This window comes from Pipra filicauda, unplaced genomic scaffold (genome assembly GCF_003945595.2).
Source record: "Pipra filicauda isolate LSUMZ 115617 unplaced genomic scaffold, ASM394559v2 scaffold240_size1633699_pilon, whole genome shotgun sequence".
Lineage (NCBI taxonomy): Eukaryota > Metazoa > Chordata > Aves > Passeriformes > Pipridae > Pipra > Pipra filicauda.
The window spans coordinates 617,101-642,572 of record NW_024104355.1 but is presented as its reverse complement, the minus strand read 5'-3'; the positions used below and the strand labels follow the sequence as shown (position 1 = coordinate 642,572).

General features: G+C 36.5%; 1 protein-coding gene across 5 annotated transcripts in view; it reads left to right on the top strand.

The window, feature by feature from the left end:
- TRAPPC8 (trafficking protein particle complex 8) overlaps window positions 1-18,566 on the top strand; it is a 52,046-nt gene extending 33,480 nt beyond the window's left edge. For 2 of the 5 annotated variants that reach the window (XM_027750047.2, XM_027750027.2), the window contains 10 exons: window positions 1,450-1,597; window positions 2,833-2,929; window positions 3,787-3,855; window positions 3,971-4,011; window positions 5,556-5,741; window positions 6,275-6,376; window positions 12,851-12,898; window positions 14,202-14,347; window positions 15,969-16,058; window positions 17,526-18,566. In XM_027750047.2, the coding sequence (XP_027605848.1) occupies window positions 1,450-1,597; window positions 2,833-2,929; window positions 3,787-3,855; window positions 3,971-4,011; window positions 5,556-5,741; window positions 6,275-6,376; window positions 12,851-12,898; window positions 14,202-14,347; window positions 15,969-16,058; window positions 17,526-17,760 (1,162 nt within the window). In that variant the 3' untranslated portion in view covers window positions 17,761-18,566. Of the gene's footprint in view, window positions 1-1,449; window positions 1,598-2,832; window positions 2,930-3,786; window positions 3,856-3,970; window positions 4,012-5,555; window positions 5,742-6,274; window positions 6,377-12,850; window positions 12,899-14,201; window positions 14,348-15,968; window positions 16,059-16,758; window positions 17,496-17,525 lie in introns of those variants that run through there. The other 3 variants (XM_027750055.2, XM_027750036.2, XM_039381795.1) reach the window with 2 other exon arrangements.
- Window positions 18,567-25,472: the final 6,906 nt, after the last annotated feature.

The following is a 25,472-nucleotide window of genomic DNA, read 5'->3' as shown; positions in this document are numbered from 1 at the left end:
CTGGTGCCTGTACTATCCGTATTCAGGACGATGGTGGGGAGCAGGGCTATTTCAGATGAGCTCTAGTAACATGGACTGAATGTCTTCCTGTGGCTGAAGCTTATTTTCCGGGCTAGTTCTGAGAGAAACAATGTTCATGGGCTGTGAGACTGGTCTGTAATGTAAATCAAAGCAGTGTAAATTGAAGATGGTTAAGAGATTGGATCAGTAGCATATTCTTGAAATTGAAGTAATACAAATGCACCCTTTGTGGAGGTTTTCCTGTAGCTTCTGAAATACCAAAGTTAACTTTTCATTTGGCTTTTAGGTAGCCTGTAGGAATAGGGAATTCATTCCTGTACAATGTAGAACTAATTTCTCCTCATAGTATTCAGAAATGGAGGCGTTTGAGAGATGGAAGATGGTTGTTTGGGGAATGTACATGTTCCCTGCTGCACTGAAATTTTGGGGGGATCTTAAGCAAAGTGCTCTGGTTTAAGAGTGCTTTTTGTAGACTGAGCAGAGTTTTTAAATGTTCAAAAATTACTTAATTTGTGCCACCTGAAAGCTATATAGGCATCTTTATATCTGGATATTAACTGCAAAACTGTTTATTTTGTAGATTGTGACATGTGAAGTAGAATTTAGGAAGTCACTCTTTTTTTTTTTTTCCCCCGTCTGAAAACAAGTGTCACATGATGATTCAACATATTTAGTAGGTAATGCATATCAAATTTTTCCATGCCTCTAAAATGTTTCCACATGGAAGTTACGGTAACCTAGGAGCTTCTTCATGGGGAAAAACTCGTGTGTTTTGGTGATTTCCAAGGATGGAACTTTACTCATCTCATGAAAAACAGGAAGATAACTTTTACAAAGGGCCTGCTGTCCTGAAGGTTGAGCATACCTGGAAACAGGCAGAGTAGCAATGGTTTTGTTCTAGAAGGTTCTCTGTTCAGCAGAACTTGTTGAATGCAGTGGTATTCTAAGTGCTTTTTAGGAAATGCTTATGCAAGAGATGTGGCTAACTAGTGAGCCTTCTATGACTTATTTACTCAAAAACTATTTTCCAAAGTGGTGGCATTAATTAGCTTAATGATATCCCTGTGCCAGTATATGTCTGTTGTTTTTACTGTGCCAGTTGTCTTACACCTGAAATATTTCTGATGTATTTTCATGGTAACAGGTGAGCCTTTTTTTACAGTGTTTCATACTGGCTAAGAGACTATGTTTGAACAGCACCTACTCATGAAGCATGGTTTTAAAAAATAGTATAGTTTTGATGTGGAGCTAAAAAAAAAAAGTGTGTATTTGGTTGAAATTAATGAATTGTCTAATGACCTTAATATTGACAAACATATAAGCTAAATTTCTTGATGTGTTGTTCTAGGCAGCAGTCCTGGTTATTTAGAATGTTGTCTTTTTTTTTTTTTTCCTTTCCTTCCCTTCCTCTTCCCCCTCTTTTCCTAGTCATAGAGTATTAAGGCACACTGCGGTTATTTGTACCAGCCGGTCTCTGCACATTCGAGCTACTGTCTGCAGAAGTAATGCACTTGGAGATGAAGAAGGCAGAGGGGACAACATGCTGGTGTTTGTCGATGTAGAAAATAGCAATACTGTAAGTTATTTTTAGTAATAATAACAACTGTTCTAAAGCTCAGCAAATGTGTCACACTGAAACCAAGACTCAAGTAAAAGGTTCTCCTACAGCAACTTTGCAAACACTAAATAAACTTGCATATTTGACCGTTTCAATTACTGTTGGAAAGGGTATTAACATTGTTACATCTCAACTCTCTGGAAGTCTGCTGTCCTAATCAAATTTCAGAACTATGGTTTGAAGTCTTTTTTAGGGAGGTTTATTCCAAATTGATGAATATTCCTGATGATTGCAACTTCCAAAATAATTTTGAATGAGACAATGCCCTCTTCCACCTTTCAGTGGAAACGCTGGTAAATTCAATGGTAATGTCAAAGACAGAATTAAACTCCAGCTTGAAGGAAGTTTGTGTTTACATTTATAATCAAACTCTAAAGACATTTTTGCTAATATAATCCAAATACAGATCTGTCTGTTGTGATCTATTGACTTAGTAAAGCAGATGAAAATATTTCATTTTTCATACCACACTAATTTAAATCTACTTGTTTTTTTGGTAAAGCTGCTCTCATTTTTTCAATCCCAAAGCAAGGTAATTGAATCCTCTGTTCACAGAGTTCCTAGACACTTAGTTGATAGTGGATTCACTGAGCTGATTTGTCATTTTCTTTTAAAGGTGTGCACATTCTTGGTTTTTTTTCAGTTACTACAGTTAGTATTGTCCATTCCTCATTTAAGGAGGAAGGAATGTTTTTACCAAGTACTTACCACATTAACAATGCGAGGCTTTTCCATTACCACCTCACTCTTTATGAGAAAGGAAACCAACTCTGAAAGCTACTTTTCATTGTGTATATATATGTAAAAGCAAAATAAATCTTGAATTTCTAGGATTTGTGACCTAGCAATGTTCCTAAAGTAATCTTAGGAACTAAGTGGCCTTGTGGACAGTGTTCTGCATTGGAGTTAAACAAACCTAGTTTTTGTTAAAGTTGTCTTGAACTAAAGCACTAGCTTGTAGGTATTTTTCTGGGGGATCTTTATTTCCTCTTTCTGTGGCTTTATTTACTGGAATCAGAAGTTACTGCGAGCTGGGACTGTTGTTTTACATTACAGTGGGTTTTAAATCTCTCCTTGTCTCTTAGTACTGTGTTATGGATGGTGTAAATAATGAGTTAAGATTCTAACAGTGCCACCTTGCACATCACATTTGTGATTGGTCTTATTTGACATTGCTTTTGTCTCTTCCTTAGAGTGAGACAGGCGTTAAGGAATTTCATATAGTGCAAGTTTCAAGTAATAGCAAGCACTGGAAGCTTCAAAAATCTGTTAACATCTCTGGAGACAAAGGTGTGTATCACCAAAATGATGGCAAGTCTAGGTCCTGCCTGATAAGAAGATTTAAAAGAATCTTATGAGGAGCTGAATTTGGCTTTCAGAATAATTAGTTTCCAGAAACTGAAGCCTTTCTTTTACTAGTGTTTCAAGAAAAGCATATTGTCAGATAACTTTTTCAGACTTCATTAATTTTAAAAATTAACTTAATTACAGGTAAATTATTTCTGTGATGTTGTGCTCCTTGTCTGGGGTGGATGATAACTTGGCTTATAAGAAATGTGTTTCAGCATCCCTTTACTCTTAATGAATTATGTCAGTGTTGAATTTAACTGATTGACATATTTGGCAAGTGCTTTAAATATTCAGGTATTAGTAATATACCAAAATTGCTAGTGCTGTATCCTGCCTTAGCTAATGCAAGCTGCTAGTTGTTGACAAGGCTGACTGTCTCAGACAAAAAAACCAAAAGTTCTGTTATTGTATCTAAAAAATGTTACCTTTACTTGTATGCTGACATTTTATGTACCTAAAAATTAGTATAGACATATATTCTTCTTGTATGAATGTTGAGGGTGAACCAGTCAGATGATAAGCTGAATCTTTTGTCTTCCATTCCTTCGTTCTTTCTCTGCATTTCCTTTATGTATTATGGCTCACTTCCTCCTGTAGGAGGAGATGGAAAGGGTCAGCAGAAGATGCATCTTCTTTCTACCATCTTCTTTCTACCATGCCATTGCTCTGCCTGATTAGTTATGCTTGTTGGGTATCATCAGTGTATTTCCTATTTGTGAATGTTCAAGGCTTACTTTTGTCTGAGGGACTCTGATTATGCTGAGGGTGAAAAAAATCTTGCAACCTTTTTCTTTCAGATACTAAACTTGCTAGCAGAGAGAGAGCAAAGTTATGTTTTAAAGCGGTCAGATGCAAAAACTCGGAAGGTAGGTTGTTTCCTGAATGTAGTAACCTTTTGAAGAAAATACTCTTTGGATACTGAATTCTGAAGTTATGACTTCTCATGATGCTAAAACAATGCCTTCTCTTTTTATCCCTTAGAAAATTACACATTTGCAGACATTGTCTTTGGAAATGAACAGGTAGGTGAATGGGTACAACTGTGTATTTTGTCCTGTGCAAGGTATCCTTCTCATGCGAAAGTATCCCAGTGAAAGCCTTTTTTAAAATTTAAAAATGGGAGCAGTGCTTTCATATTTGGAAAGTTGAGTTTTGCGTATCAAAAACTTTTTTGTCTCCTAGGTCAGCTCTCTTTGTTCAAAGAGAAGGTAAGGTAACAAGGTAGTGTATAGTCAGGTATTTTAAGATCCCAGCTCCACAGTCGAACTACTTTGGGATCATATTGCAGTGCTAGCTTTTTTGCTAATGCTTTTGCTTCCTTTTCAGCTCTTTGGAACAATTATTTCCAATACATCTCATCCCTCTAGTTTTCTAGTAGAGGTCTGTGGATGTCAAGATTCTTGTTCCTAATTGTATTTTTACTAAGACAAGTTAAAAATTGTAATTACAGCTTATTCTTGTCTTGAAGAATCCTTTTAGCGAATGATCTTGGTACGGCAAATGCTTTTCCAAAACCTGAGGAACATAGGCCACCTGTATCAGATCAGAAATCTGCGTAGTGGATTTATGTAGCTGGATGTGAGATTGCTTATTTTATGCAGAATGGATATTTTTCCTATATGTATTCAGCTTGTAAAAGCCAAAGAAAACCAGTTTGCTACCGTTTCATTTCATTTCATAGGCATATAAATTGAAGTTAGAACTGAAAATCTGAGGTAGATGATCTCTCCTTACATTTAAAAAGTTGGAATCTGAGCTGCATGAACTTTAGCTTTCCTAGAGAATATTTTATTACAACAGGGGAATGGGGAGGGAGCCCTTCCTCCTGGGCAGTTAGTCCAAAAACAGGTTTTCTCCCTGGGTATTGGTATTCTGCTAATGCAATAATTAGCAGCTCTGCAACACCATATTCTGGAAGAGGTCACAGTTTTGAAAGGGAGGGGTTGGGAAGCTAAAGTTTTTTGCTTATCCTGTTGTTTCTAGCAGGAGACAGTATCATTGCTGTCACTCTTAAAAACCAGTTTCCTTATCAGACTTTTGGTGTTGGAAGAGCTTGGCACAAACGGTGGCAAACTTCTGTTCGTGCCACTTACACATGGGGGATATGATATGCAATCTATTATCTGTGCTATTGCTAGCAAAATTTATGTTTCTAACTTAGATATATAATTCTATCTAACCTGAGGAAAATACTGATAAGCAAAAATGACTTGCACGTGAGTTAGTTGGAGGCTTCAGCTCTGTCTGCTATACTTCATATATATCACAGTAGTCTGCTTTGTGGTAATAATCAAACCCCTTGTTTCCAAGTTTGGTATTTGTAGTTTTAAATCAGTAAGTTATAGCTGTTTCCCTATGTTGCCTTAAACAGCCCTTTAGACAGTGCTGAACTCTTAACAGGTCAAGCATGGAAACCAAGATGTCTGGCATCCAGTAGGTTTGCAAAGGGAAGCAAAGTGAGATGAGATAATGGAACTGAAATAGTACAGTGATGAGCTCTGTTAGAGCAACTTGTGTAAGCTTGCATCCTGTTCTGAACACTTCCTTGCTTTTTTTTCTCTTGTAGATAATAAGTTCTGCCAGTCCTTGTGCAGACTTTTTTTTCCAAAGTTTATCCTCTGAATTGAAAAGAACACATGTGCAATCTCATCCTCATGCGTCTCAAAGGGCAGCAAAACAATCATTTGATGAGACAGTCAGATTGATACAAAGATGCAGTGAAGTCGATTTGAACATTGTAGTACTGTGGAAGGTATGTATGGTTGTGGTCTTTGTGGTAATTTGGACATGAAACATTACTGTTAGAAAATAATTTAATATGGCATCCTGAACTTTCAAGCGTATGTATATGAAATTTATGGGTGAGGGTTTTTCTGGAAATAGGCAAATGAACTAAAATGGTGCAAGAAGCAAAGAGAGTCTTAATATCTATTACTGTGATAAGTATCCTTAAATGGTTTTACATTGCTCTGGATGCACTCAGTTATTATAAATTCTCTTTTAAAAGAGAAAATTACGAAATCTTAAACTAAGAGGTTTGTTATGTTTGCTCTTACTGTAAGAGTGACCCAGTTGGCTTTGAAGAAAAGGATCTCATTTACCAGAATGCAAATATTAAGTAGTAGAAATTGGCATAAATATGTCATGCTAACCTCTAGGTTTTGACCAGTACAGCTGGTTCTGCTTAAGTTGGGGGAAGTCAGTAATTCTGTACTGTGAAACTTATGATAGTTTCTGATCTTAAAAATATTTGTTTTGTATTTGTCTTTGTATTATGTTGTGTAGGCATATGTTGTGGAAGACAACAAGCAGCTTATTTTGGAGGGGCAGCATCATGTTGCCCTTAACACAGTTGGGAAGGAGGCTTTTTCATTTCCTCAGAAGCAGGTGAAGTTTTTCTTTACAGTTGATTCTTTCTCAACATTGACTTGATGAATTCTCTTGTATATAAGTTGAAGCCTTTGTAGAATCTAACATCAGATACATGTTATTACTAAATAATTCAGACTGACTTCAAATTTGATTAGTCACCTGTACTGAAATAGTGAAGCTTAGTTTAAAGATGAGAAAAGCAATATACAAGTAAGTATATTGCTATGCAGTTGTTGGAGTAAATTGTTCTGTGGTATTTCTGAGTAGAACTAGAAGCTTGTTAATATTAAAGGTAATAATTATTTCATAACAAAGTTAATAGTAAAATGGTGAAATTTCATAGCCATTTTGATTGATGAAAGAAAACAGCATATATAAGAAACTGGTGGATGTCTTTTGGTACATGAATCACTAACAACTATGGAAGCTATAGATAAGTTTCTGTAAAAACATCTATGTTAAATTCAGTTCATGTGGGTGAAGACTAATGTGCAAAATAAAAAAGAAATAAGTCTTAAACGATAATACTTGTTCAGTCTTTGGCTGAGCAGTACCTTGCTGTTCCTTCTTGTTTTGGTGCCATTCCCCATATGTTTTTACCAATATTGCAAATATAATGTATAGCTTTTAGTGAACACTTACTTAAAGTTGCAGCAAATAGTACTATATGTTATTTTTGTCAAGAAAACAGTACAGGACAAATGTGTCTATAAATATCATGCTATAGTGCAAGTTGTGAATTATTCTGAAGCTGTGCACTTGGCTTTGGTTCATAAGTCTTTAAGTATTTGTACATTAAGATAATTTTTTCTATTTAGTTCTTTGTTTTATGAAATAAATGGGAATTTGTGCACATGGGCTCAAGCTATGCTGACCAATACAAGTCTAATGGCAACTGCCCCTTCTGGTATTACTTTTCCTGTTTTAAGATGCATGGGGAACAGTAGATCACACTGTAGACATCTAAAGTTAGGAGAGAAAATACTGTGAACTTCTATTTCTTATCTCATTGAAGTCTGGTTCTCACAAATGGGTGGGAAGAGAAAATAGAAACAAATCACATCTACAGCCTAAAATAAATGACTGAAAATGCTATGGGTAAAAATTTACATTTCTTATTGTCTGTACTGAAACCTATTTTTCTGCATCAGATTCAGTTTCAAATTAAAAGAACTTAATCCTGCCACCACCACCAAGGAGGATCCATATATACCCTCAATTTTTTTTTTGAGGAATACATGTTACTGTATTAGCATTCTCTGTCTATAATCTCTTTCTCATCAATTTTTATTACAACTGCATTCAAATAGATTCTACATTGATTATTGAATTCACTTTCTTTAGCATAAGGAGCATACTGCCTTGGAAGCATTCTGTACCTTGGTTGGAAGCAAAAAGCGTCTACATTGTGATGGAGTTGAAATCTGGTGTAAGAGTAGTGGTAGTTGTTTTTTAATAAACATGCAAATTCTGTGTCCTCACGGTAACCAAAGCCCAGATTTAGCTTGAATTTTAAGAGCCTGTAGTCTGAGGACTGCTAAGAATTGAGAAATTTCATATGCTCATGTACTGCTTTTTTTTCTAATTGAGACTTTATGTTGTGAGGAGGGTAGATAAACTGCTCTGAGGTAGGAGGTGAGATATAACAAAGGAACTGATTTGAGACTTTGCTGGAGTTTGCTTCATTCAGTCCACATTTCAGAATTAAAAAAATTCTCAGAATAGGATTAAATTAGGGTGGGTAGAGAAAATAATATACTTAATCTCTTAAGAATTGCATATTTACTTCGAATTATCTTGCTCTTGCATTGAAGTAGCACAGGCATTGAAAAGCTAGAGAGGAGGGGTGGTAGAAAATCCCAAACGCAACCTTTGCTTCTGATTTAACGTTTTCAGTCTATATAGTTTTGTCTCGTAAATCTGTATTTATTCTCCTAAGTCACGAATAGGGTTGGAAACTCTATTCTGGGCTGTTCCTGAATTCCTTTTGCTGACACTATAGAAGTTCGTTGTTTTCTGAGGACTCGACAGCAGAGGGAGATGGAGATGCATACTTTTTGCCAGCACATGTTGGTTACCAGTTTGTAGATGATAGAGGGCTGCTCAGATCTGAAAACAAGAAGTTTATTTGTAGATTCTGAACAGGGTGTCACCTGGGATGCTAGGCTCCACTCTCTGCATTTCTTGCTGAGTTCTGTTTGTTGCTCCTCTACAGTAGCTTTCTTCTTGATTTAAACATCTTCTGTTTCATGCTGTTGTATCCAGCCAAAGGAATTTTTGTCTGTCTCAAACACAGACACAATTATCCCCAACCAAGAACCGTCTCACAGTGGGCATGGAAGAACACAAACAAGATTTCTCTCTGCACTCCCTTTATTTCTTTTAGTGCTCGGAGAAATTACTCAAATCTTAGATGAATTAATCAAATAACTACATTGAACAAAGTGAGATATCTTGCTTTATATTTTGATTAAATTCTCTGTACTGGTTAGCTTCTGCTGTGATGTCAATTCTAGTGTATCTCAGATTAATTTTTTACCAGCTTCCGAAGGTGTAATTTAGATTTATAAAAGCTTCTACTGCTGTTCAGGGAAACAAAGTTGCAGTAAAGCACTGTAGTGAAGACTGGGAGATTGATGTTCTTCGGCACTGTTATGTTTAAGTTGTTCCAGCAGTTTCTAGTGTATTGACAGTGGGGTGCACTGGTATAAAGTTATCTGTATTATGTGTTTAGGCTAAGGTGTTAGTTAGACTGCTGACTGAGACGCAAGGATGTGTGGTTACTTCTGCTTGGTTCGTTGTGGGACATGAAATGTGTACAACAGGGATGCGGAACAGACAACACAATGCAATTATTCCTGTATTGCAGTAGCATAACTTGCTGTAGTACTTGATAAAATCAAAATAAAACCTCTGGTTATAGTGGTGCTTGAGTGGTGCTTTCTGTGTAAAATTTCCTCACATAAAAAGAAAGTAAGTAGCAGTAAAATTCTATACAAGTTCTTGGATGCTCAAATGCATGGGCTTCCTTTTTTTCCCCATGTCTATTCAAAGCAGAATTATGAATTCTAATATTTTTTTTTCATTCTAACCAAAACAATAACTATAACTTCAAAGCTTTTTTTGTTTAGCTAAATAGCACTGCTTTTGAGCATAGTAGGCACAGTGGACTTACTAGGTGATGCAATGGACTACTTACATCTTTGTTTGCAATAAGGTAGTATGCTGAAGGACCACTTAACTGCTTAACAGAAGTAATATTCTTTATTTGTTTCATATAGAAAGTTCTCTTGAATAATATAGAAAACATTTATCTTCCCATCCTTTCTCTTATTTGCATTTTTGAAAAAAATGTTTTTTTCTAAAGGTAGGGGAAAAATGCTAAACTCTCATCTGTTGCTTTGAATCAGAAACACCACAAGGCGATACGTGTGATAGTCACAGATAAATCACATAAGGTGGAAGTTATGTGAATAGTTCTGAATAGATGCATTTCAGTCCAAGTAATAAAAGCATCTCTAATGAAAATGAGCTGGGTATTTGTAACTTGTGGCTGGGTTTTGGTTGTTTTCTTCTTTTGATTTGGTTGGGGTTTTTTGTTTTTGTTTGTAAGGTTTTTTTGTTTGTTTTTTTTTGACAGTGATACTGCTATGGGTTCTGTTTCTCTTCTGAAATTTGTTTTTAGAAATGAGATAGTTTGAACTGAAGGTCAACTTACTATTTGCATCCAAAATACAGCTCTTCTGACTCTTATTCTTGACCTCTACTTTAACTTAGTGAAAGGACAAAAACTTCAAATGCATTAAACGTCCAGTCACAGCAGGGCTGTTGATCGATATTATTTCTTATTGCTGCTTTTCCTGTTTTTCTAATCTGGTGAATTCAATCAAAAATATTTCAAAGGAAAAGTGCAGTGTGATATGGTGGGATAAAAGTAATAGTGTGGTACTGGGGCATTTGCCACGCTTCCGATTTGTAGCAACTTCACACTGATGGAAGGTGAGAAGCAGTCTAGAGGCTTGTCATTTGAGTGTCAGCATGTTGGAAATAGCATCTATCCCTCTGAAACAGATTATCATGTGAGTGTAAATTTAGTTTTAACTGAGGTCTAGATAAGATGAAGTGTCTATGAGTGTGTTTTAGATCATTTGTTTTTTTGAAAGTACTGTTCTCTTTTCAGTCCTCTGTTTTTATTGTGAAGCCATCTTGTAATGCAGAAAGTGGATATCTTCCAGGCAGAATTAATCCAGATGCATCTGGGCTACTCATTCAGTCCTGTGGATTAGACCAGTGCTAGCTGGCTCAAAGTAATATCCATAAAATGCATACAGATGCAGGCTTTTTGGCAGTATTCCACTTCAGAGAGGATAATTTTTGGTAACACTACTTCTTAAAATAGATGCAGCTTAGTGAGTCAGCAACAGTTTGGTTGGAAGTAGTAATTTTTGAAATGTAGGAGAGGGTAGGGTTTAAATAACTATTTTTCCTAACAGTGAATTACTGGAAGTGACATCTTGTGCTAGTTCAGGGTTTTGGTTTTTTTTACAGAATACGTGGGAAGGGATGCTTTGCTTGAATCAAATACAGATTGTTGGAATGCATTTAAGATTTTTTTTTTTAAACCAGCTTGGTGGAGAGAAAGCTAAATTCTTAAGGGTAAATAAACATCAAGAGCTGAAATATAAGTTTTTGCTCTGTTATATCAATTAACAAAGCAGATACTGTACCACTGGGTGCGGACTGGCTTATATTATTGTCATGAGTGAAATTTTCCAAATAGCTGAAACATTTGATCTGCTGTTTTACACATTGATGGACTGCAGAGCTGATGGTATTTGTTTTCAAATGTATTATTACTGGTGTCAGTAAAATACTGTTCCTGGAGTTGTCATTTCTGTACTTATCTAGAAGGAATAGATGAGTCACATATTGAAGGAAGCAACTTAAAACTGAGGTTTTTAAATGGAAGTTCTCAGATCTAAAATGGGGAAAGGAGACACATCACTCAGGATCTCACTTTGTCTCGCTCTTATTGTGTCGGTTTTTTATACTCTGATTTTACTTATGCTTAGCATCATTCACGAGTTTCCTGTTAAGGTCTTTCTCCTCTACTGTGCATATTGGCTCCTCATACTTGACCAAACATGTTAATTATCCTTTTGGGTATGTGTGACTTGTGATTTATGGGGCAAATATGCTGATTTTTCTATACAACTTGGAAATCAAATTGTGGTATTTGACTTGTTCTGGTGTTTTTGAGAGCACATCAGCCCAGTCTTTGAGAATATTGTTTTTGAAACTGAAAACTTGAAAGTTGTCTAATATTACCTAGAAAATTTTTTAAAATGACTGCATGTACCATCACTTTCATCCATCTGAGGAAAAGGAAGAACTTTTCGATTTGAAAGTGCATTCTGAGAGATATAAGGAATGTATTACGGGTAGATCTGTTTATTACATCTATCAGAAGATGGTTTGAATGGTTTAAATGTTGCCTTTTCAACTTTTAGCTTAGTATAGCTGCAGGAGAGACCTGGAACCAGTGTGAATGACTAAAATGCAATTTCAGAAGGATACATAGGGATGATACATAAGTATTTCAAAGTAGGAAAACATCAGACTCTAAAAGTGTCCTGGCTTTTTTGTAACTACTAAATAAATGAGGATGTTGAGATTATTCTACTTGAAACAGCAAGCTTCGGTCTAGGTTTAAGTGTATTTCTTTGAAGCTGGCCTTTGTAAATGGCTTTGGGCAACAAGAAGCTTTCTAAAAGCAGAAACAATTTTTCTAGCACCAGTTATGCAGTTTGTAACTTTTGAAAGGTAACTGAGGAGCAGCGTGGTCCTGGTGCTAATGCCTGTTGCGTGATATTCTAGAAGTTCAGCAACCTGTTTAATTCTTTGGGTTTTTTTGCTTTGTTCCTAAGTTTAAAAAAACAAAAGTCTTGAGGCTGTTACTGCTTGGTGTATATTGTTGAAGAGAGGGTACAGATGCCCAAGTAGGTTTTCTTGTAGCCTTGATCTGATTTCACAAGAGTAGGGCAGGAGTTTAATTCATCCTTAAACTTAGCATTTATTAGCTGTCTCTAGGTAGTTCCCTGATCTCTATGCACATCTTCTTGGTTGCCATTTGGAAGTGCTCAATTCTTTCCTGAACCATTAGGTAAGAGAATCATGTACTAAATGTCATATCTTAGCCTTTGTTCTAGGTACACAATCAGAAAAAAACTAGACTTTGAGCAGCTGAACTTGGAGAGCCAGACATCTTTTGTGACTCTGACACCCAGAAGCTGGCTGGAATTAAGTTTTACCTCTGATGGTAAATGGTTGATCTTTCTACTTTCCAGTCCTTTGCCAGAGGTGTAAGATTAGAACTAAAGGTTTGAAACATTAACAGCTCTCTGCACTTTCGCCAGTAAATGTTCCTGCTGCATTTCACGATGTTCTTGTCTATTTGTAGAGATAAATATTCGTATTTGTCTTTTGTAGGGTTTTAAAAAAATACTCGGGAATTCTGATTGGGAGGACTTGGAACAGGTAATTGACTCTAGGGCAAACTATACTATGTAGGATATTGATATGTGGTTGAAGACAGCCTTGAGTAATTGGTTGGACTGTAATTTGAAGGGAAAGATTAGTTTAAATTAAAACCTATAATCTCTTCTGGGTTTCATGCTGTCAGGTTTCATTGTTAGGCACCCATAGGATAGGGTGGAAACATCAAATTCATTCAATCCTTAAAATATATTTTATTGTTACTGTGAAATACCTTTTTTCTTCTGAAATTTCATTTTAAGAAGATTACTTTTCCTTTTGAAGGAAGGAATTGCAAGCCTGAGAAAACATTGAGTGTTTTCCTGCTGTTACCAGCACAAACAAACAGTGTTGATACACTGCAGAATGCCCAATGTGTTTGATTTTAAGTCAGGTTTTATTGCCTGTAGCGTTCGTTTTCTACTTAGAAGATACAATCCATCACCCTTTAATGAAAAGTGTTACTTTATGACACTGTAGTGAATTTACTGGTGGCTTTTAAAAAATCTTTTTGTTTCATGCACTTTTAGGAGGCAGTCACACTTACTGCTGCAAATTTTGTTTTTCTTTTAAAGGTGGACTTTTTGTAGAATAGATTCATAAGGGAATACTAAAAGGCAGGTCCTTTCTGAATAAATCCTGCTCACAATACAGCTTAGATGATGTTGGACAGGAGCGCTGCACCAAATGCAGCTTGGTTGCCTCATTTGGTGTTGGAGCTTTCTGTGAATCCTAAGTAGTGTGTCAGTGCTTGTCTTGGGCTTTTATCTGGGGACAAAGGTAACTTCTGTATCTGCAAGTGCTTGTTGTGCTATTTTTAAGATACTCTGTATTACTAAATTCTTTCTGTTTTCTTTACTTTGGATCTGTTCTGGGAAACTTGTGCATTGCCTTTTCTGTTGTGAACTTCCGGGGGCAGGTGATGAATTTTTTTGTTGTTGTTAGGTACAGCTGCTGAATAGGGAACTGTGTAAACTTTTTTTCTTTTTTCTTAGAAACAAGCCAAACCCAGACACTAACAAACCACTGCAACAATAGTGTGCTTTTGTCAACCTTGCAGAGATAGTGTTTTCACAAGCAGCTGTGAAATCTGTCTGAAAAGAAAGTAATAAATAAATCATAGCAGTTCCTCATCCAATATGCTTAAATACAAAACACCTTGGAAAAAAAAAATGTAAGCTTTGTGATGCTGCAGACTTGTTTCCCGTATGAGCTATAGTTCATAATGGAACATTGTAGCATCTGTGACTGGATTTCTTGTACCTTATGTCACTATTTTGAATGTTCTTCTGAATTTGTGTTTCAGGAACTACCAGAAACGGTTCTCTTAAAGTTTTTTCGACCAGAAAACACACCAGTACCTGCAAGACCAACACCAGAGCAGCTTTCTAGTCTTATTAAGACAAGTCTTCATTATCCAGAGTCTTTCAATCATTCTTTTCATCAAAAAAGGTTAGTGAAACATTTTGTTTAGAGACTTTAGAAATATTGTTAATTGGGCATAAATCCTTTTGAGATGCTATGTGGATTATGATACCACAGATAAAATTCTGATATGCAAGGGTGAAATCTTGCTCAATTTTTAAACTCACAGCTTCAGAGTTTTATAGGTAAAATGAAAGTTTTGTGTAAAAAAAAAAAAAAAAAAACAAGAAAAAACAAAACAAATAAAACCCCAGCAGCAAAAAAAACCAACCAAACAAAAAGGCTGTAATACCACAAGTCGCAGTTTCAATGTTAACAAGTAATGTTATCAAACTTACTGAAAGAGAAATGGTGTGCTCCCTTTGTGTTTATTTTTGTTGTCAGAGTAAAACAGTGTGATTTTTTTTTTTTTTGAGAAGCCAGACAGAAAGTAAAGAGGTACTTTTAGGTCAAAAGAACTGTTATGTCTGCAGCATCTGACTTGCCAAGATTAGCTGCGCATGGTTCTGATTTATGTCACAAGGAAAGGTGGTAACAGTTCAGATCACCAGGACTTGTCTCCTGGAAGAATATCAGAATTAACATCTGCCAAAAGCATACTGCTGGAGTGAATTAGTTGGAACCTGTGAAACCCATGGATCTTTCAAAATTAGAATGACATGAACAAAGCCCCCCCGGTTTAATTTCCAAACATTAAATGAATTGTACTTGAAGCATGAAGATACCTATTTAGGTTTGAGTTGTTTTATGTGAAAACTCTGTGTTATAGTTTTTTCAGTTAGTATAAGTTGCCAAAAGAAAGGGATTTCTTTCTTTTTTAAATCTAACATTTAAATGTTTTATAAGGTATCATATTTTAATGACAGTTACAAAGCATGCTTCATTCCCATAAGACATTCACCTCTTATTGGTTATACTTGCTAATTGTTCTTTTCTTGTAAGTCAAGCTTAGTATATTTAAACTGTTAAGCAATGGGAAGGAATTCCAGTGACACAAATCACTTACTGAATAGACTGTTTCAGTTGCAATAGTTTGTGTTCCCGCCTGTCGGTATCTTGGGGTCTTTCTTGCTGCGGCATTATTTATAAAATCAATAATACTAATTATGAAGAAGTAGAATATCAATTAACTCTATGTTCTGTTGAGGATAAAGGCTTACATTAAGACCGAATGTGCAGGTGCTGTCTGTTCTGTTTGGGCACTGTTCAGGCTACAACTTTGGGCGCGATGCCAGCAATTCCTCTACAGGAGGCAGTGCAGAAGAAAAGGATCCAGTCAAAATGTGCCAACCACTGGTTCAGAGACTAGCATGCTGGACCATGTTATCCCATTCTGAGTTGTCTCTTGTCATAAAAGTAGATTTCCTGTAAACTGAGGTGGTATTTATCCTTTTGCTATCCTTTCTCAGCTGGATGAGGGGAGATGGTAACTTCATTTGGCTCAAATGCTGTTTGCCTTAACTGACAGGGTTTATTTTGTGTAGTTCTAGTCAATGTGATTGTATTGTTACATACACTGACTGTTGCATAATTGACAACTACATGTTAATTCTATGTTACTGGAAATTAATTTTAACTATTTGAGTATAATTAAGACTGTCCAAAGTAAAACTTCTTTCCTTTACTGTGGAACTGTTTCTCTTTGCAGCCTCTGTCTGGTACCTGTCACTCTCCTACTTTCCAATTGTTCGCAGGCTGTTGTAGATGTGCTGATTGATTTGCGGCATAAAACAACAAGGTAATGTGTAAATGTTAATAAAACAGTATTTTTTAAGAACACTTCCTTGTAGTGTTTCATCTATATTGAATATCTAGAATAGGGTTTTTCAACAGTGGCTTCTTTGAAAGAAAGGAAGTTGATAAAGGGTCTTCAATCGGTGCTCTGTTTTACTTTGCTAAGACAGGACCTTGAATTGTGACTCTTGAATTGTTAAAACTCTTTTCTAGTAAAGTGGAAATACTTTTCAACTAGTGAAATAGGAAGTTCAGCAATTTTACTTTATTAAACATATGTTGTTGGATTTTAATTTTTAAAATGCCGAGTAATTTGTAGAAAACAACTTTGGAAGTTTAAACAAGTACTTCCTTCTTAGTATAAAATTAGTATAAAATTGTACTTCTTAGTGTAAAATTTCAAAGAGCCTTGGATATTTTTAAGACTTCTTCCAGGTTTAGCAGCAGACTTCCTGCTTCCTTATGACTTCCTTTTTGCCTAGAAGTGTAGTATTATGTGTGAAAACTTTAGCATTGAGGAAATGTTTGTGAATTGCTTCTAAAAAATTTGTTAAAGGTTTTTGTGGGAGAGAGAATTTGTTACCATAATATACCATTGTAATATGCAATACACCACTGTAATTCTACCACTTCTGTTAAAGCAAGGCAACTTTAACCTGTGTAATTCAGGTGACAGCCTCCCTTCCTCCCTTTTGCCCCCTTAGACGTGATACTACCTGGTCTGCTTCCTGCCAAGGGGGTGAGAAAGATTGTGAAGACATTGAGGTGGGCTTAGTCATGGGGGAAAATTGGTTTCTTGCCAACAATCCATGCAGGCAAGTAAGAAATGAAAAGCCCAGAGCCTGATACACAGGTTCAGAAATGCAGAACAGAAGACTTATGTGTGGTTTACTTTTCAGATACGATTAGGAACCTATTCGCTGATCTGTTGTTTTTCGCAAGATGGTCATGTTTTGTAACATAGTGAGAGGTGTCACTGGAAGGATTGTGTACTCGTGAACCTTGAAACTTCTTAAAAATAAAAAATCCAATGCCCTCCCTCCCTATTTATTAATGCAGTGTCTCTAAAGCAGTGTATATCCATGTTGACTATTCCTGTGTGACAGTCTGATTTAACTCTAGGTCATGGGACAGGTCTAAGAATGCCTTAAGCAGGAATTCCTTAAACTGCGACAGTTTGGGTCTTGTTACTGGCATCTATTGTTAGTGTTACGTGCCGGTTATGTGGAAAGCGGAGAATACACAGGAATCCATCACTATACATATATGTATAATTAATGTTGTATATAGTGTACAGCATATTAGGAAAAGAAGTTTTCAGAAAGTATAAATAAGCATTTCTTTGTAAGGGGCTGGTGATGGACACAATGCGTCCTGAAATTTTGGGAAAAACTTGAGGTTGGAGGGAGTCATGTAAATTGGTAATATATGCTTCAGATTCAGAGGGTAACATTTTTACTTTCTTTTTCAGCTCTGAAGCACTAGAAATACATGGATCTTTTACATGGCTTGGGCAAACACAGTACAAGCTTCAACTTAAAGGCCAAGAGGTCTATAGCTTGCAGCTGAAGGCTTGCTTCGTTCATACAGGTGTCTATAATCTTGGAACCCCCAGAGTATTTGCCAAGCTAGTGGACCAAGTTACTTTGTTTGAAACAAGTCAGCAGAACTCCATGCCTGCACTGATTATTATCAATAATATCTGACCACTTCCTGAGAAAAAACGCACTAAAAGATGAAATAAATGGGATTCTTTTCTTATATTGCTGGTTGACATTTTGCTGCAGTTTTTTTGAAATAGCACCTCAAACATCTAACTTGTTACTAAAAATCGTGTAGAAAAGAAAATAGCAAAATATTCAGATGACTTGTCAATTTGTTTCTCGATGCAATGCACGTTGGACTGAAAATACGTTTATCCTTTTATAATGTATTTCTTCTCTGGTAATTAAGATATTCATAACATGAAATACTCTAACTCCAGATCTGAACATACTTGTATGTCCAATGCCCTGTCAAAAATGCAGCTTGACTGCTGTTACAACTTCCAGCATGGTGTGTTTAATATTTGTGGCTGTATTAGGATATGGTTCAGGAAGAAAGCCTCACTGGCTTTTTCCTGTCTGAAGCCATTAGTCATGATAAATCCCAACCTTACTGTGAAGTTCAATAAGGTCTCTCAAATCCATTTCTGATTCTCGGTTCTTTAGTTTAAAATTTTGTTTTCATATTTATGGAAACTGGTGACCTTTCAAGGTTTACATAAAAGTCCCACCTAAGGTGTTTAAAAAAAATAATTTCTTGAACCAGTTTGAGTATTTTCTCATTCATCTCAACACAGAATGCACTATTTCACAACCATGAGATTGTCATTTAAATTGTCACTTACTTTATTATGTAACTATAACAACTGATCTGTTTTAAAAAAATCTACTCAAGATTTTCAAGAAATGTATTATATTTATAACAAATGTACTGTAAATAGAATAAAGCATACACCATATTCACTGTATGGACTAGTGGCCTTTTTGTTTTCCCTTGTATACAGCTATAACAATCCACGGGAGCTGATACCGTGTGTGTATGTATATATTGTGTACTGTCTTTGTTTTGGCACCCTCTGCTCAGGTGAAATTCCCATCCTGTTGCCATGTGTAGCCTTGGTGTGTACCTTGAAGTGTCTTTGAAGTGTACACTGAAGTCATTGTAGTGACTGCTTTTTCTCATTTGAATTCTTATCCAGTGTTCCCAGGTACAACACAGAATTCAGCTCTCCGGGAAATCTCAATTACTCACTCTGGGGAGGCAGGTTTTTAATCTGGGTAACAGCTGCTGAGGGTAGGGAAGGCTGTGTGAGACAATCAAGTGCAGCAAACCCAACTATGAGTTAGGAGTTAATGTTAGTGATGGGTTAGCTGAGTACAGGGAAAATGGATCACCTAATGACTTCTGATAGTCTGCTCTTTCTGTTGACTGAAGGAAATTTCACAGGGCGACACTGGTGTATGAAGCAGTACATCTACCTTCTGATGCATTTTATTCTTTTTAGCCAAGGCTTCCAATTTTACTCAGTTTTGGTACTTCTGTATAACTGTCCCGTAAGGACTTAAGACTTCCTGAAAGTCTTGGAACCCATTTGCACACGTGACCTTTCATAGTTGTACTTAATAGGATTGTGTATCATGTTGATGAACCAGTAGAATACTGATAGAATAGAATAGCAATTAGTATGTTGCTTCAAGGGTTGAGTTCTTCTTTTCTGCTGTTGGGTAGATTGGAAGATGAATCTAAAAGATTCTCGGCACTGTAGCCTTAAGCTGTGTCATCAGTCCTCCTTCTGTGTCAAGACCCATTTAGGGAAGAGATGTCATTAATGAAGCCATTCATATGTAGGCCACAGTGTTCTAAGTCATGGTTGGTGTATGTTTAAGACAGTCTGTCCAGGATGAAAAGAGGTACTTTGTAGAGGGAAGTAGGCTTGTCAGGTGGAGGCTGGAGATGGCCCAAATGGCCAAAATGCACAGTGAGATCCAGCCATTGAACAGTGGCTGGCAGGTAAAGCAGGTGAGGATTTTCACATCTCTCTGAATGCCAGAAAGATGAGATGATGCAGAGCAGAGCAGCTGCTGCAGGTTCTCGGTGTTCCAGGCCCAAATGCATGAGCTCTGATGCTCACCTGGCTGGCTGAGCAGTTGGTGATTCATCAGTCAAGCTGAGAGCCAGTGAGTGATGTGGGTTTGTGGGGGGAGAGGAAGGCCCTTGTCAACCTGCTTTCATGGATCTCAAGTTTAACAGTGGAGCTTTCTCAGGGAATTGCTGTAAGAGTTCCTTGCTGGAGACATGCTCTTGGTCTCTTCTAGTGTCTCTTGAAAAATTCTAAGTGTGGATTTGGGTCATTCCTTTGAGCTCTGAAAAGCATTACAGAGTGATAAGAGGCATCTTCTGACTTGTGAGTGGTGGCAGAAAGTAGGGTTATACTGTGGCTTCTTTGGACTACACATTCATTTCAGAGTAGAACAGAATTTTACATTGTGATTGCTTAGGAGAGGAGCTAGCATGGAGATAGAACTAAGCCTGGCTCCTGGATGGATTATCACATGGGAAACTCTTTGTTCACTCTGTGGACTCTCAGTGATGATGAAAAACAGTTCTATTGAAATGACAATCTTGTCTTGCTACTGAGCAAATAAGTAAATCTGCAAAGGCTGAAACTTCACTACTTGCAAAACAATACTCCAGAAGAATCTCAATGAACTTGCTCTAAGGTGCAAGACTGTACTAGTGTATCTCTCACAGGAATGCTATGGCTCAGAGTAGATCAAAATACCACATATTACTTTGAGATAGATAGAAAAAGCACTCAAAAATGTTAAGATCCAGGGGGTCTTTGTTGTATTAGGAATTTAATGAATTTTCATTTGGTAAGATGAAACCATGAAACTTGTCAAACTGGAGGTTTTGGTGAGAAATAGCCTGCCCTATTTCAATCTGGGCACAGTGGGAACAATTTGATCTTGTATTACATAAAATACAGAAATAATTCCGCATAGTAATAGACATAAAGTTACACTTTTAATCTGAGCTGTATCCCCAGCAAACTTGTGCCAGAAATGAGGTGAATTCTGCCATCCCTTTCATACTTCTTGGCACGTGTTACTCCATCCTGTGCTGGAGGAATTCTTGTGGTTCTAGGCTGCGTAGCCAAAAATTGCTGAAATGCTGAATTGACAGATTACTATTTTGTGCAAAGCAAATCTGGAGTGATAAGGTTTTACAGAGTCAGTCACAGGCTGTGAGTGTTACAGGAGATGACTGATAATATAGCAAGATCTTGTGCTTTTTCTCATCTCAAGCATCTATCTCCTCAAAAATAGTAGAAATCATACTAAATGGGGTATTTTTGAATTGTGTACTTGTCCTGACCAAAACTTTATTCTAAAAAAATTTTAGAAGGACTGGTTATTCTGGTAAAGCAGTTTTCTGAACTTGTTTCCTTGTCTGAAGTTGTATACTGAACTTTTCTATACTCCAAAAGAGGAAAAATAATCATAACTTTAAAATAAAAAATTACTTATGACAGAAACTCATTTAATGTCTTTATCTGAAAATATATTATTTCAATCCTGTCCAAACATCAAGTAATGGAATAATGAGTTAACTAGCAGTAAATACCTAAAAGTTTGTAGCAAAAGCGATATCAATTGTTGTCTAAATTGTAAACAAAATGTCTGTTTCTTTACTCTTGTGGTTGGTGTAATTTTAATTGATTATTGCTGTCTTATTAGAAAAGTGTCTAGCAAATTACATAAAAAGTCCATCCATACAATGGTTTAAGACAGGCATTATTCTCCTGATACTCAGCATGCATGAAAAGCTCTACCCTCTGCAGGAGTTGGTTGCAACTTCAAGTTTTGAAGTTTGGAGGTAATTACTCTTTTTCACTCAGCTTGGCTTGATACTAATTAGTAAAAAAAATCCTCTGAAGTCCCCTTAATTTAAAAATGGTTTCCTAAAATTTAAAAGCTGATGAGTTTCTGAAAGGATTCACTTATACTGGAAAGACTTTCTACAGTGAAACAAGTGGGACTAGCCATGTAGGGTCAGGAAAAACTTCGCATGAAAGATGAGGGGAAAAAAAGTAAAATGATTGTTTTGATTTCAAAATAATAAAACATTACCCTTCTACTTAAAAAAGGAAATTGAACTAGTTTCTCCGTTGCATTTTTATGACAAGAAATTTGTCCTAAATGAAAGGGAATTTCTCTAGTTTTCCCAGAGACTTTCAAAAATTCCACTCAAAATAATTTAACCTGTTCATCTCATTTTTTTACAGTCATAAATGAGATAGGGAGTATCTTGTAAAAAAATCAAAAGTAAAATCATAAAGACTGTCAGTGATGCCCCAAAACATTGGTAGTTTCTGGGAAAAGCACCACAGACATATACTGAGGAGGTTATGGATAAATGGCAATGACTGTAAAATGTATCCACTACGGTGGCTTTGATATAGACCATTACAGGGAGGGAAAATGAATTTATTTTTATCTCTATCAAGAACCTGATACTTGACTGGGGGTAGATTTTGCAACTCATAACATCATTTCGGTATCATTCAAAGATTCAGGTAAAAAATAGCAGCAGGAAAAATACTGTAGGGAGAACTCAGTTTTGTATTTGGAAACTTATCAATAGAAGTGTTGGAGATATATTTCTCTACCAGTGAGTCCATACACAGAAAGCCAAGTAGTATTCTTTATTATCCTTCATGTCATAGGTCGTTGATAATTATTACTGACGCTTAGGATTCAATGCTTGAAGATAACAAAGGAAATGAGCACCAGTTCACTTTCAGTTTTGACTGTAACTAGTTTCTGTTCGGATGCAAATGCTCCAGTGACTTGTGCCTCAAAACATCGGCTTTTCCCCAGTGATGATTATTTGTTCCTTGGTTAATACCCTTACAAACTTTAGTCCTGGTTTTCTTTACTAAATACCTTTGGATTCCTCCTGGAGTTGCATATCTTCCTTCTGGACAGGGAAGGCCCCTAAACTATGTCTGTAAGTACAATTTCTTGATGTTTGGGAAAAGTTCTTATTGTTAGGAAGTGACACTGTTTCTTGAAACATAAACTCAACCACCCTTTGATTTCATTTTTGGGATGGGGTTTTACCAAGCTCAGGAGCAGAATAGAGAGGTTCAAAGTAGCTGTCCTTTGACAGTCAATCACATCATGTGCTGCCCCAGAAGAAATGCACAAGGTGCCAGTATAGAAATAGAAGAATCTCATGTTTGGATTCACTGACATAGTTCCTGTTCGGCAGAAATAATACTTGATACCCATGGCCTCTGTGGGTCCCACTGCATGGGTTGAATTTTGAGCTGTTACCAAATTTCTTTCCTTGTGTAACACTGACACATTATATGTATAGTATGTTTACTAAGATAAAAAGATAGTATAATTAAGTAGTGTGAAAAAGTCTGTCAAAGTGCTAGAGTGGAAAATGCCTATGTGTTGGGGAGGAGGATAGTATATAAAAAGTTTAATGAAAGATTAAAAAATTTTCATTATTTAAACCTGAGGATACAATAACTATATAATGTGAAGAAGCTCAGTAATATACCAGAGCTTCCTTCTGATCTAAAGTTAAGTTTTCCCTGCACTGACTAAACCACAAAAATCAACATTTTTATTATTCCTCAGCTCTGAAGTGTAAGTAGAGCTGCCTTAGTGAAAAGCAATCACCTGCAGTGAGACTGCCTGAAGGAGAATGGAATCATGTGGTACAACGACAGCCACAGTCAGAATAATGGGGACAGAATTTTTAATTTTAAAGATCATCTTCTAATTCAGTATCTACTGTGAAATAGAGCTATCTACACCAAAGTGTTACCTAACCCAGATGTATCAAAAGTCACGTCTCTGAACTGCAGTGGATGCGGGAGAGACTCCTGGATGTTTTTTCACTTAATACACTCTTATTCCAGTGAGATAAGGGATTATTTCTGAGTATAGTAAAATATAAAGATATCTGCAGTAATAGAAATACACTGAAGGAAATTCAGCCTTTCTTCATATGCACATTGCCATTATTTCAGTCCCTTGAAATCTTAATGTTTGCTGTCTTTTCAAAATTACCCTTGATTAATGTCATGGAAAAAAATTATTTCTATAGAGCAAAAGCTAGACTGGAACAGAAGATAATAATTTTCTCAACACTTCTGTTTTTAAAACCATGAATACTGATTAAACACAGTCTAGGACTGAGTGATTTCCTGATCCTATTTAACTCAAGATTTATTTACTGTGCATTTCTATCAGTTTACAGGAGTAAATCATTAATTTGTAAAATGTCACTTGGCTAATGAGTTCTGCTAATTGCTTTAGTGGTAGCTGAAGAAGTGAAAAATTAACAGTTTAAAAACTGTTGCTTACAGACTGTAGCAGTGAATAAATCAATTCAGCTGATGCTTGCAAGTGTTATTCCTTCGGGTTTTCCTTTCTGTAAGTAAGAATAGATATGGTGTTCTCCTCCTGATAATTGTGGATCATTCCTTACCCTGTTTCCTCCAGGGTGATGAAAATTCTGCTAAAAAAAAAGAGAAAAAGGATGTAACTATAGATTTTTACTTACTGACGGAAATAACTTAGTGATCATCTTCAAACAGCTGCCTCGTGATCCCCAGGTGTTTTGAAGCCCGAGGATGAAAGAGTTATTTCTGTATGTTGGGGATTTTGCAGAGAAAGTAACAACCACTTCTGACCAAGAAAATAAATATTTCTTGAAACTCACAGGCAAAATACTTCTTCCTATCCATTTGAAGACACCACCAGCAACATAATCAGCTTTCCCCCCTCCCCCGCCCCCACTGCAGATGCTGTTGTTGGGGACATGACAGAGGGAGAGACAAAAATGTGCTTGGGACATGGGCTCCACTTCTTGTAGTTGCTGATGCCAGGGTTGCATTGGTGGCATATTGTATTAATTGCAGCTAAAGCCTGAGCTCTTGGATTCAGGAGATGCTTTGAAAATACCAGCTTTTTGTAGTATGCACTGCTGGCTCTCACTATGTCGAGGAAATAGTTGAAAATGTGATTTGGTTGTACCAAAAGTTTAAAAACAAGTTTAAAAACAAGTTTAAAAACAAACAAACAAATAAATGAACCCTACATAAATCCCTTCCTGTTGTAGTGCCATGGGCAACTGAAGGGAGCTGCTGGAGAGAGGAAAGGGCAGTGGCAGCTCAGAGCACTTCTGGCTCTGCTTGGAAGGAGCAGTGGGAGGCCTGTGAGGGAAAACTAACCCCAAAAGTTTTCCTGCTGTGACAGAACTGATTGAACACATCAGTCAAGTTAAGGGGACAAGGCTCAGGAATCACAGCTAATACTATTTTTCATTTTAACATCTGTCCTCAAGGATCACAGTTTTCATTCTCCAGACCACAGAGGGGAGATGTCACTGCCTTAGATGTTCATGTTCTGTTTCTGGCTGCTTTTCAAATCCACTCTCTTCATCTGTAGGCCACACAAGCCCTAAGCATTCTGAGTTAATTGTATCCTCAGCTGCAGTAAAAGTACTATTAAATTTAATTATTCTGTTATAGAGGCAAATTAGAGCAGAATCTTTCTTTAACTTATTGAAATGCCACTTAGAAATTTATGTATTTTTTAGAGTAATATTTAGAACTTTTTCAATAACAGAGCTGTAAAAGATTACAAGGAGATAGGCAATACTTTATTTTTGCTTGTCACCACATTTTTTGCTACTAGCTAAAACTTTTTTTTCTCTGCAAGCTAGAGTTCAGAAAACATGAGTGGGTGTTGAACATACTCCTCAGAAAAGTCTTCTTCTGTCCAAAGCAATACTGTAACTTTGTTCAGTATGTTATGAAACTTCCTACAGGCTAGACTTTTTCTGA